This window comes from Cynocephalus volans, chromosome 1 (genome assembly GCF_027409185.1).
Source record: "Cynocephalus volans isolate mCynVol1 chromosome 1, mCynVol1.pri, whole genome shotgun sequence".
NCBI lineage: Eukaryota > Metazoa > Chordata > Mammalia > Dermoptera > Cynocephalidae > Cynocephalus > Cynocephalus volans.
This window is the reverse complement of record NC_084460.1, coordinates 57,158,703-57,171,852: the sequence shown is the minus strand read 5'-3', so window position 1 is coordinate 57,171,852 and position 13,150 is coordinate 57,158,703. Positions and strand designations below refer to the sequence as shown.

The window sequence follows — 13,150 nt, the reverse complement described above, 5'->3', positions numbered from 1 at the left end:
TGTGTGTGCACATGTGTGGGTGAGTGCAGTGCAGGTTTGCACATGTGTGTATTAATGCATGCTTGTGTGTGTTCATGTGTGTACACACGTGTTGGGTATGGAGTGGTTTTGTTGAGAATGAGGCTCCAGGGTTTCTATGGGCCCCCCAGGCAGCAGATGTGCTACTTGGCACCTCTTCTGTTTCTAGAACACAGGGCCATCCCTTCCCTGCCTTGTGACACCTCTGAGCAGGAGGCAGTAGCCGGGCATCCACCTGCTGTTCTGTGTCGACCCCACGTGTGTGAGGACAGGCTTGCTCACTCCAGGAGCCAATGCACGTGCCTGTGCACACCCCCCCCACATGTGCATTCTCCACATACAGGCGTGTATACACATGCACGCACACACAGACTCATTGTATTAGTCTGTTTTTCTGTTGCTTATAATGGAATACCTGAAACTGCATGATTTATGAAGACAAGAAATTTATTTCTTGCAGTTTCGGAGGCTGAGAAATCCACAGTCCAGGGCACACATCTGAGAGGGCCTTGTTCTTGGTGGTGGCTACACAGTGACATGGGTGTCACATGGTGAGAATGGGCTGAGCAAGAGAGCTGACCTGCTTACTCTCTCTCCTTATGAAGCCACCAGAACCACACCCACCACTCCATGCATGGATCAGTCCCTTCAAGAGGACACAGGCCTCACAGTCCAATCACCTCTTCAAATACATCATAGGGTTTCCACCCTCAACATTGTTACAATGGGGATGAAATTCCACTACATGAACCTTTCGGGGACCCAGCACACCTGTCCACTCCCACACACACATGTGCACATAGCTGTGCTCTGGCCTGCTGCCCACATACACGGAGATCCCTAAGTCCACACACACACAGGTGCTCACAGGCATGTACCCTCAGCTACATGCAAGCAAGCACATGCACATGCATGTGTGTTTGTGATGCCTGTAGAAGGCCGTACGGCTGTTGTGAATCTCTCCTGAAGTAGGTCACACCTTTCTGCTGGTCAGGCCCTTCCCCCCCCAACCCCCCATGCGAAGCTGCAGCTGTTCCCCAGCCCTGGAAGTAGCACTGGGGCCTGGGGTCTGGACAGTTGGGACGGCCCTGGGGCCACACCCAGCTCAGCCCTCTGGCAGGAGCTTCTGAGGAAGTCGGCGTGCTCCACTAGGGGTGCCGTCTCGTTCCGTGCCTGGGTGCCAGCACAAGGGTCTCTCTAGACCTCAACCTTCTCCCACTGGGCGTGGGCAGGGAAGTGTCCCCTTTTTCCACCCAGGCTCAGGCTGGGAGGCCTCTCACTCCATGTCCTCCCAAGCATAGGCTAGCCTTGTGCTGTGTGTGCATGTGTATGTGCATGTAAGTGTGTGGCCATGTGTGTGCATGTGTATGAGCATATGCGTGTGAGCCTGTGGGCGTGTGTGCACATGTGTATGAGAATGTGTGTGCGCCTGTGTTGTGTGCACACGTGTGTGAGCATGTGCATGTGAGCATGTGGGTGTGCACACGTGTGCTTGAGCGTGTGTGTACATGAGCATGTGGGTGTGTGCGTGTGAGGGAGCGTCCCAGTCTCTCGACTTGTGCTTGTTTCCATGTCTCTCACTACAGCTGTTTCTGTTCACCAGGCTCTTCTGTCTTAAATTTCCTCCTTTCCTTCCCTTTCCGGAAAAACACACAAAACCTAGCAACCACCTGAGGAGCCCCGGACACTTCCTCTCCTCTTGCTGACGATGAGTCACAGGAGGCCCTGTAGCCAGCGCCCTCTCCGGTACTTGGCACCTGCTGCACACTCTCCCGGGCGCCTGTGTGCCCTGTGTCACGGGCAGGCAGCAGAGGCACAGCCATGCGGGTGCAGCTGCCACGCGGGAGGTCGTGTGCGTGTGGCACCAACTGCTCTCTGTTTTGAGTGGAAATACTTTTAAGAAGCGTCACTTTGTTGTCTGAAGCTGGGTTGTTTCTTCTGTTTCTGCAAATTTCCAGCCAACCTCCTTTCCTGTTGCTTTATGATGCATTTTGCCGGTGTCTCTTCTCTCGTTTACTCTGCCAGGATAGATATGATTGTGGGCCCCCCACCCCCTTCAACTCCCCGGCACAAGAAGTACCCCACCAAAGGACCCACGGCCCCTCCGAGAGAGTCACCCCAGTACTCACCTAGGTTAGGATGCCAGCACCTCTTCCGGTTGTCTCTGTGGAATGGCCGGCCCCTTCGCTCCAGGCCACATGACGGCAGCACCCGGCACAATGCTTTCTCCCGGATGGAGGGGACGTCAGGTTTTCTCTTCCTGAAAAAGCGTTAGGGAGAAGCCTGTTTCCCTGCCAGGGCCCTCCTGGGGCGCTGGGGCTCCTTCCCACGATGTCCTGCGTGACGTCCAGCTGGGGTTGGGCAGCTCCTCAGGGGTCAGGTGCCCTCAGAGGCGCAGGGCCGGGAGGACAGGCTGGGCTTCCTGGGATGGTGCCCACAAAGGCGTCCTCCCACCCTGCCCCCAACGTGCAGTCTCCCTGGGCGCTGACGTGGGCCCCTCCGCACCCACTCAGCCCTGGGGTCGACCTTGCCCTTGGCACTGCGTGGGCCTGAGCAGGGTGGTGGCTCCTCTGCCTGAAGAGTAAATGAGAAAATCCCCACACCGTGCTGGCGCCAAGGGAGCCCTGTGAGCTCTGGCATTTTTGTTTTAAGTTGCCACCATCACGATCAGCACTACTGATGGAGCAAAGGGTAGGACCCCAGTGGATGGACAGACCGGGAGGCTAGCACAGTTAGGTGGAGAGTTGGCAGCAGGGTCTCCGGGTCAGTTCAGGCTCAGCAAGGCCTTCTTTCTTCCCTGAGGTCACTTGGATGAGAGCCCGTTCCCCCTCCTCCATCAAGTCTGATTGGCTGAGGTGGAGCAGAGCCCCCAGAGCAGGGCTGTGGAGGGTGAGCACAGCCGGTCTCAGCCCTGCCTGGCAGCTCAGGGCACAGGGGCTCTGGGCACAACCGAGTCCCTAGGGTCACAGCCCAGTCCAAGCTGGTGGGTGCCAGGGTTCCCGCATGTGAGGCCCAGGGACAGTGGGCCTGGCGTCTTCTGGATGCAGCAGCTTTTCCCGTGAGAGTGGAGTTCCTGGGGAGCAGGCAGGGCTGTTTGCTGCTTCTTGACCCAGGGTGGCCCCAGACAGTGTTTGCTGGGTCCCTGCCCTGCCATGCCTCCCAATCCCTAAGGGTTTTGTGCCCTGAGACTGAAGCCCTCCTGTCCTTCTGGGCATTGCTACAGGGGACGGTGGCTCAGTGTTCAGAGCCATGAGCTGAGAAGGCCCTGGCTCCACCTCCCAGGACTGCTGAAGCCGGGAGACACGCAGCTTTACCCAGAGGAGAGGTCCTCACCCCACCCTGAGGGGCACTGAGCACGTAGGGATGGAGTCCAACCCCTAGCTTGAGGCCGAGGGGATGAGATGGTGCAGGGTCCTTGGAGGACCCTCTCCTGGCCCCCCAGCAGCAGCTATAGCTGAGTCCTTGCCCACGGCTCTCATTGGGATCACCCGCAGGCAGCCCGTCATGTGGCAGGGGTGAAGGTGCTGAGCGTCCTTGCCTGGACTGTGTGGACACTGGGGAGCACCAGGGAGCCCGTCTCCTCTCCATTTCCACTGGTGTCTGCTTGGAGCCGAGGGCCCCCCGCAGCCCCCTCCCGTGCATGAGTCCAGCATGGAGCCCGGCAGAGCATGAGAAGCTGCACCGTGGCTGGCGCGAGCCCGAACCCCGTTCTGTTTCATGCGATGGAAAGAAGAAACACCCTGCCCCGCCCTCCGCTGCCCCATGGCAGGCAAATAGGGCAGCCCCATCAGCAGAAAGTGGAGAGAAGGCCCTGTCCAGGTGTGCTTTATCCAGAGCGAGATGTGGGGCCTTGACCTCGGTCCTGCTCAGCCACACCCCATGTCCAGCTGCTGTCTGCCCGGTGGGGCTTGTAGACTCAGTTCAGGGTCTTTGTTCCCGAGTGAGTGTCCACAGAGCTGCAGCTCTCAGCCCGTGCCTGCTCCTGTGGCCCCGCTGGCCCTGCAGTGGCCCTTCCTGTTCCACAGGACCTGGTATGGTTTGTGATGCCTCCCTGCTCAGACAGACCCCGTCCCCAAGGGCGAAGAACCTCCTTCCCTTCCCATTGTCATTAGTGATCTAGTGCCTCATTCAAGACCAGCTCAGCTGAATTCTGAATCCTGCCCATACATGCACACATATGTGTACCCACACCCATGCACACATGAAACCCCATCCATGTCCATACACGGGCACACATGTACACACATGTGCACAAATGTACATACACACACATGCATGCACATACGCACACGCACATGCACACAGGCCCTCTGTGGTTGGCAGCAGCTCTGGCTCACCCCTTCTCTGGCGGGTGCATCGGTGGCTTCCTGTGCTGTGCTCTGTCCCCTCACTCCTTGTCCTGGTGCATGGAGCTGTCGCTCTCACTGCCAACCTGCTTCTGTTGTTCCTGCTTCAGACATGTAACTGTCCCCATCAGACCTGGGTTGGGCCGACGGCCTCAGTGGCACATTATGTAGGAGTAAAGCTGGGGGTAGGGCAGGGCTCTGGGGCAGGGAGGGGAGGGGCGCAGCACCCCAGGCTCCAGTCTGGTACACCAGGTGCCTGTTGGCCGTCACATGACGCTCTGGGCCTCCCTGTGCTGTGGACCAACATGCCTTGGGCCAGGAAGAGAGGGAGAGCTGGGTGGGCAGATGAGATGTGGGGCATGTAGGGGCTGGGCACCTGCTGGGGAGAACTGGGGTGAACTGGCCTCAGGTGAGAGCTCCCTCCCTTTACTCCTCGTTAATGTGCCAGATCCCACTGGAATGGAGCGGATAGGGAACAGGACTCGAGGGTGCTGGAGAGCAGGGCCAGAACAGGACGCACCGGTTCGGTCTGTCTGTCCTGGCACCACTGCCCCCTTGGCTGGCTCCAGGCAGGGCCTGGAGCCTGGATCTGGGGGACTGTGGCCTGGCCCAGGAAGAGAGGTCAGGGCCCTGCTGCACCCACCCAAACTCATGCTTGGGGGCGGGGTCTCTGTTCCCGGTAGAGTGGACCAGATCGTGGGGCGGGGCCCAGCAATAACAGACAAGGACCGCACCAAGGGCCCAGCCGAGGCGGAGCTGCCGGAGGACCCCAGCATGATGGGACGGCTCGGGAAGGTGGAGAAGCAGGTGGGAGAGGATGGTGTTCTGTCCCGGGCAGCGTGGGCTTCAGGGGTAGACACTGAGGGAGGGATCCTTGAGATTCGGGGGCATGTGGCTCCTGTCACAGCTGAGGGCAGCTCTGTCAGGACCCCCTGTACTCCACCAGGAACCCCTCCTGGGTCTGACAGCCAGCACCCGGGGGGGCCTGTGTTCTGGGCTGGGGAGCTGCATGACTTGCACTAAAGGGTCCCTTGGGGGGGCCTACCTTTCTCCCCTCTGTCCTTGCCAACCCCTCACCTCTCCTAGGAGTGAGTCTTAGAAGCCAACACATAGGGCCCTTGGGGTCTGTTTCTGGGAGCCACTTCCTTTCCCTTGTGGAGTTTGCTCTAAGGGTGGACCCAAGGGGGCAGCAGGGGAAGTTCAAACAAGTGGGGGGTCCCCGTGGCCTAAAGCTCCTAGGCCACACATGATGACAGGTTAGAGGCTGAGCTGCCTTGGGTCTGGCATGGAGGAGGGGCTGCCTCTCCTGCCCCTCCACCTTTTGGGGAGCAGCAGCCCCTGCCTCTTTATCTTGAGGAGCAGCCCCAAATCCACCCCAACTCCTCTTCCATCACCTTCGAAGCATCCCAGGTCACCCCCACCTTCTGGGAGCAGCCTGGGCCCCCTCTACCTCCTGGGGAAGCCCAGGTCCCCTCACTTCTTGGGGAGCAGCCTGGGTCCCCTCACTTCCTGGGACACAGCCCAGGTCCCTTCACTTCTGGGGAGCAGCCTGGGTCCCCCTGCACCCTGCCCAGAAGCCCCCTCTTGCAGGTCCTGTCTATGGAGAAGAAGCTGGACTTCCTGGTGAGCATCTACATGCAGCGCATGGGCATCCCCCCGACAGAGACCGAGGCCTACTTTGGGGCCAAAGAACCGGAGCCGGCGCCGCCATACCATAGCCCCGAAGACAGCCGGGAGCACATGGACAAGCACGGCTGCATCATCAAGATTGTGCGTTCCACCAGCTCCACGGGCCAGAAGAACTTCTCAGCGCCCCCGGCCGCCCCTGCCCAGTGCCCGCCCTCCACCTCATGGCAGCAGCAGAGCCACCCGCGCCAGGGCCATGGTGCCTCCCCTGTGGGAGACCACGGCTCACTGGTGCGCATCCCGCCGCCACCCGCCCACGAGCGGTCACTGTCTGCCTACAGTGGGGGCAACCGGCCCAGCACAGAGTTCCTGCGGCATGAGGATGCGCCAGCCGGCAGGTCCCACGAGGGTGCCCTGCGGGACAGCGACACGTCCATCTCCATCCCGTCCGTGGACCATGAGGAGCTGGAACGTTCTTTCAGTGGCTTCAGCATCTCCCAGTCCAAGGAGAACCTGGATGCCCTCAACAGCTGCTACGCGGCCGTGGCGCCTTGTGCCAAAGTCAGACCCTACATTGCAGAGGGCGAGTCGGACACAGACTCGGACCTCTGCACCCCATGCGGGCCCCCGCCACGCTCAGCCACGGGTGAGGGCCCCTTTGGGGACATGGGTTGGGCCGGGCCCAGGAAGTGAGGCTGCGCTGGCCACCGGACCGCCTGCGTCTTCCCCCTGACTCTGCATTTTCAAGGTTTTGAGGTGGGAACCCCTGGGGCCTTTTCTTTACATGGGCTGATGGGCAGGTGGGGAGTTCTTTTCCAACAGGGGCTGGAGGGCCGGCAGGGGCCCTGGGGGCCCCAGGAGCACTGTGTGGCTGCAGGGCCAGCCATGCCCACTCTGCTTGGGGAGGGGGAAGCAGACTACTGGCCTGAGTGTGAGGGGATTGCAGAGATGGCCGGGGCACAGCTGGCATGGGGTGAGGGCACAGGTCCCGGGTGGGTGGGCAGAGAGGGGCAGGCCTGTCCCCAGGTGAAGCTGCTGGCCTTGAGGCCTGGTAGGGTTCCCGAGTCTGGACCCTGCAGGGGCAGGAGAGTGTGGTTGGCTTACAGGCATGGCCTGCCATTGCACCTGACTGAGCTGGCTGGTATGTCCCTAAGTCTCAGCCTTCTGTCCGTCTGTGTGTATGGTGGGGGTGATGGCCCTTGCTTCTTGGGTGCCCGGCTAGAGAGCTCCAGTTACATCTTCTCCCTGTTCCTTCTGGGTTCTGAGGGTCTTTTGATGGGAACCAGCCCTGAGTTCAGGACCCTTGCCCAGAGCTCAGGAAGGGCTGAGGCTTTGGGGACCAGACCAGAGCACAGTGACCTTCAGACCCTCCTGGCCTTGGCCTTTGTTGGGAGAGCCTGGCTCGCAGAGGGTCACGGGGCATTGGCTCCACAGGCTGTTCTGAAAGGGGGTCCCTGGAAGCTCCAGAAGCCTCAGTCCTGTGCTTTCCTGGGGTGCACAAGCCATCTGCACCCGGGCCATAGCAGATCTGGGGGTGGGAGCCTCTCCTCTCTACTGACTGCCCTGGTGGGTGTTGGTCACCAGGCTGTGGCCAGCACTGTAGATCCGCACTGTGCTTAGCCAGGGAACCCCCAGCCTGTCCCCCACCAATGACCTGACAGACCTAGGGCAGGGCTGGATGATGCCTAACCAGCTGGGGAGCCGGTCACCCTCCACAACCTCAGTAGAGGGCAGCTGTCTCTGCTTTTCTGGCTGAGGGTCTCCCATTCCCTCCTGTTCCCGCTGGAGTTGAATGCCCTCCAATTCTCCTCCACTGACCAGTCCTTTGGCTGTGGCCTCTTGGTGTCTTGGCAATTAAGGACGCCCTGTCCTCCACCCTGGGCCCACGACCCCATCCCTCCTGTTGTGAGCACCTTGGCTCTAGGGGCAGCCATCTTTGAGCGGGGGGTGGCCCAGCCACTGAGAGGTAGAGTGGACCCCAGTCTGGCCTCTCAGTATTGGTGCCCAGGAGCGTCTGGCGCTGGGGCCGGCTGAGCACACATGCTGAAGCACTGAGTGCCAGAGGAGCCCTTAGGTGGCGGCCTCGCCCACTTCCTGTGTGAAGTCCGTTCTGAGCGGAGGCTGTCCTGTGGCCTGTGGTCAGCAAAAGAACCCCTCTTGCCCAGCGGGGAGGACGTCAAAAGCAGCATCCAAGTCTCTTGTGCCCCAGCTCTCAGGGGTCCTGGCACTGGGGATCTCGGGGCGCCATGTCTGCTGTCAGCACTGATGGGGTGCTGCAGCAGCTCTCTGACTGTCCCTGGCCTTGCCAGGGCATCCTGGGTCCCCCTCTCTGCACCTCTGCTGGGCTGCTGGTTGGGAGGTGAGCTGGGCCCATCTTCTCCCACGTCCCTGTTCCCGGAGCCTCCCTGAGGGAGGGGCTCCATCCAGGAGGAGCCAGGCTATGGGTCAGAAGCCACTGTCCACTCTCATGTCCACTGTGTGTTCTCTCTGGTTCTTGAGAGTGACGTTTGTGTGGTGTGGCCACTGGCCCCTTCCCTTGAGGACACTGCTGGTGTGAAGGTGGCTGCCCCCCCACCTCCCTCTGGGCACCTTTGCTGTCCCTGGTCCCATCTCAGGCTCTGAGACCCTGGAGGAGAGGGACCCTTTGCCCCTGGAGGGAGGTTTGCATCCTGTCCCAACTCCCTGTCCCCAGGGCTGAGGGAGTCCCCATGTGCCAGGGCTGCTGAAGCACCAGCTTCTGGGGCACATGGTGGTGGTGTGGGGGGTGTTCTGTAGAGTGAGGATGGTGGACAAGTCACCTTCCCTCCCAGAAACTCTGACCTCCCAGCCGGCCAGGCCAGCAGGAGGGATTGGGGCTGGACTGTGGGCATGTCCCACATCAGCAAGGAGAATATGGAACCCCCCATAAAGTCCAGCCCCTTGGAAGAGGGAAGGTGCGTGTCCTTGTGGGATGGGTTAGCGGGCCCAGTTTTGGAGATAATGGGGTATAGGCTTCCTCTCGGTCACCCCAGGCCCAGGTCTGAGCAGTGCAGCTGTCATCTGCTCCGGGGGTCCCCATCTTCAGAGAACTATAACAGGAAGGAGTCCAGACACTGCAGTGTGTGTGTGTGTGTATGTGTCGTGTGACTGAGGTGGCCGAGGGCTGCTGCCACCCCGTGGCAAAGGTTCCCAAGATGATATTTGTAAGAGCATAATCCCCACATGCTCACGGGCACAAACACGTGCTCACACACATGCCTCTATACAGGCACACACATACAAACATAGACCACATGTACACACATGCACGCACAAGCTTACACACACAGGCATAGACTAAATGTACACACACGCACAAGCTCACACATGCATATACGAGCATAGACCACATGTACATGCACACATGCACACACACAAGCTCACACACACAGGCACACATGCATACAAGCTCACACACACATACACACAAGCACAGACCACGTGTACATGCACACATGCATGCACAAGCTCATGCACATACGAGCATAGATAACATGCACACACGCACACACAAGCTCACACACAAGCATAGACCATATGTACATGCACACACAAGTTCACACATGAGCATAGATCACATGTACATGCACACACAAGCTCACACATGAGCATAGATCACATGTACATGCACACACAAGCTCCCCCCCACACACATGAGCATAGACCACATGTACATGAACACATACACACAAGCTCACATGCACATACGAGCATAGACCACATGTACACACACATGCATACACAAGCTCACACGCACACAAACAAGCATAGACCACATGTACATGCACACACACACACGCACAAGCTCACACACATGCATGCACACATGTGCACACCCACCACATTTCTGACTTTGGAGGCCTGTTGCCTGGTGTTTTTCCCTCTTTGGCTCTGCCTGATTTTACTGCCTGGGGCAGGAGCCGCAAGGAAGTCCTGATAGGAGTTGCAGATGGTTCTGGAATGCTGAACCCTGGGGTGAGGCTCCTGGCTGTCCAGGGCTCCTGGGTCGCAGTGGCCAAGGGTCTACCTGGAGTCCCTTCAGGGCCCCGTGCTGCCCTTTCCCTCTGCTGGCCGGTGGCTGTGTAGAGGGTGGGTTCTGCCCAGTGCCAAGAGCCGACTGGGTGGGGCTGGGGGGAGGAGGTCCTGGTGTTCATGTGGGTCCAGACCTGTCCTTGCATTTGGCTGACACTAGAGGTGCTGCTGGCCCCCCATTCCCTCCTTGGACACCTGGCTGGGCCTTGTCACCCAAGGCCCTGCCCCAGGCCAGCCTCCCTGTCCATCACAGGCATTTCCTGGCCCGACATCTCCCTGTTCTGTCCACGTAAAACTGCAACCCCAGAGAGATGACCTCCAACTGGGTGCTGTCCTCTGCAGCTGGAACGCCTGGAGGATCAGGGACCTGTCCCTCCCCACCACACGGTGGTCTGAGCAGGGCCAGTGGCAGAGGGCTCCTCCAGGGCCTGTCTCCCAGCCCCTCCCCACAGAGGCCATAGCTGCCCCTTAGTGACTCCCCCACCTGTTGGGCACCTCAGCTCAAACTCCTGCTTGGAGGCTGGAGAGTCAGCCCAGCACCACGATGGCTTCTCCCTGGGGGACACTCTAAGCTGTGGATCTAATCAGCCCAACTCCCTGACTAGAGGAGTCACCAGCCAGGGGCGTCACGTACTTTTAATGTGTTAATTTATTTTAACATTGCCTTCTCCCTGTGCTAAGCTGGAGGCCTTGGTGGTCATGGACTCGAGATGTTGGCCAGGGAGAGAAGGCGGAGGAAACATCCTCTCTTCTGTCCCCTGCCGCAGCTGGGCTGGGCCCCCATGTTCAGGGACACCCCGGGAAAAATGCTCCCTTCTTCGTGGAAGGAACTTGGCCCTGAGATTTTCCTAGATCCTTCCCAGGAGCAGAGCGAGCCAAGGGCCGCAGGAGGCCTCTGCAGAGACACTGGGGTGGGCCTCTGTTTTGCTCTCACCGTGCTGTAAATACTGCAGGGAGCAGAGGCTGCAGGCACCACCCTGTTATGTTGTGGGATCAAAAGGACAATGAGAAATGGCCTCAGGTGTCTTAAACCCTTCAAACACCTTCAAAAACCCTTCAAACACTGGGGCATCTGCTTGTATGTATAGGACATTGAGTGTAGGGTGAGGGGGGCTGGCTAGGGCTGGCTAGGGCCTGCAGGGTCTGCAGATCGGAGTCACCACCTGGGGAGCCTGCAGGGCTATGCTTGGCCAGGACTAAGGAGGAGGGGAGAGAACCAGGGAGGGCTTCCTGGAGGAGGCAGCATGATGGACTTGGGGGCTCAAGGAAATGACCCAGGTTCCTCTCCCCTCCGAGAGACCTGGAAAAATCAGCTGTGTATGTGAGGGGCTCTTCTGTGTCCCAGGGTTGGGTGAATGGGGTTACCATTTGCTGGGTTTTTCTGTCTTGTGAAGGGTGGGGCTGACAGCAGCCCCTGGGGGTGCTGAGGGAGGGGCAGGAAGGGCAGAGGGAGCAAGAGGGAGGGGGCTGCCCAGGAGGTGAGACCTTTTGTGAAAGTGTCAGAGGCACTTGTGGGGTTAGAATCCTAGTCCTGGACACTGTCTTGGTGCCCCTTCTGCCCAAGGACGCTGGCTCTGGCCAGCGGCCCCGTCCTGAGAGACCCTCCGTGTCTGACCCTCAGTCAGGTGCTAGGTGAGGGGGGACAGTGCCCAGGACCCAAGGTGGGGTGCACGTCGCTGTACGCCGCACATCAACTCTGATTGGGTTTTACAAAGTCGTTGCCTTAATGCATGTGGACGAAATTCACCAAGGTCACCCTTGTGCCCCACCTTTGCCAGGCATGAACGCCCCAGACCCTGACTCTAGGTAGGGCAGGTGAGGGGCTGCAGGGACCAGCTCCAGAGGTGAGTGCAGGACAGGAGGGGGTCTCACAGGTTGTCACACACCAGTCGTCCCTCTGGATGCTGCCTGTCCGCCTGCCTGGGATCGGCTCAACACACGTGTGTCCCACGCCTGGCTGCCACAGCCTGTGTTCCTGGCCGTGATGGTGGCTGCAGCTGTACCACGTGTGGCTGCCTCTGTCTGTCTCTGCACTTTTGTTCACGCTCCAAAGAACATTCATAATGCCTTCATGCTGATGTGCGCCTCCGACCGCCTGTGTGCACCCCGGCTGCGGTGACAGGTCCTTTTTCTCGGTGGCCGTGCTGCCACCCTGCACTCTTCGGCCTCACTCTGCACCGTCCATTTTCTAGGGATAGACGCCCAGGGAATGAACTCTAGTTTTCTAATGTAGTAGCTGAGATATTATTCAACACGGACAGGTTGATGCTTGTGCTGTGAGGACGGGCCAGTGTGGTTTGTTGGGAGGACTTTGGGTGCAGAATCCTGTGGCAGGGGCGCGTGTGGAAAGTTCTGGAAAGTTCTGCTGCCATGGGGATGAGTTTGGATGCCCGGTGGACCTGTGCACTTAGTAAACGCAGTGATTCAATGTGGTCAGTGTGTGGCCTCTTCCTTGCTGCCATCTCTACATGCAGGTCTGAGGGCCGGGAGCACCAGGGCGGGGGTGGGGATGGTCAGCGTCCTGCCACCAGTTGCACAAAGTACACAAACTGGTGTCTCCACACACTAAGAATTCATCCTCTCTCAGTTCTGGAGGCCAGAAGAAGTCTGAACGAACCTGGGACACCCACCCCGTGCCCACGCCATGTTCAAAGGCTTCCCGCCGCGGCTCCAGATCCCTGCGAGTGTTGAGTGTCGGTGGGTCTCAGCCATCAGGCGCAGCGGGGTCCCTGCGGAGCCTCTGGCCTGGGCCCTTCTGTAAATATCAAATGAGCCTGACCTACGCGTGTGGGATCCGTGCCTATGCACCCTTCTCTCCTAGATGCCTCCGAGGCCACCTGGGTCTGTAGGGGTCTGGTGGAGAGCTGGGACATGCCACTTGTGCTCAGCCTGGGCTCTGGTGTCGTCCAAGCCACCCCTGCTGCCCTTGGGTGCCCATGGGTCACCCTTGCTCCACCCCTCAGCCTCCTCCTCTCCAGCTGCCCTGCAGGACCCAGCAAGACCAGGCAGAGGGTGGAGTGGACGCTTGGCCGGCCATCTCCAGCTCCCAAGAGGGTCCTGGGCAAGGGCCTGGCTGTAGTTGGCTTTCTGAGATTCAGCTACAGCTGAGC

General features: G+C 59.5%; 1 protein-coding gene across 6 annotated transcripts in view; it reads left to right on the top strand.

Annotated features, from left to right (window-relative positions):
- KCNQ2 (potassium voltage-gated channel subfamily Q member 2) overlaps positions 1–6,683 on the top strand; it is a 64,351-nt gene extending 57,668 nt beyond the window's left edge. For 5 of the 6 annotated variants that reach the window (XM_063092242.1, XM_063092250.1, XM_063092233.1 and 2 more), the window contains 2 exons: positions 5,048–5,171; positions 5,955–6,683. In XM_063092242.1, coding sequence (XP_062948312.1) covers positions 5,048–5,171; positions 5,955–6,683 — 853 coding nt within the window. Of the gene's footprint in view, positions 1–2,043; positions 2,152–5,047; positions 5,172–5,954 lie in introns of all 6 variants that reach the window. The other variant, XM_063092206.1, reaches the window with a different exon arrangement.
- Positions 6,684–13,150: the final 6,467 nt, after the last annotated feature.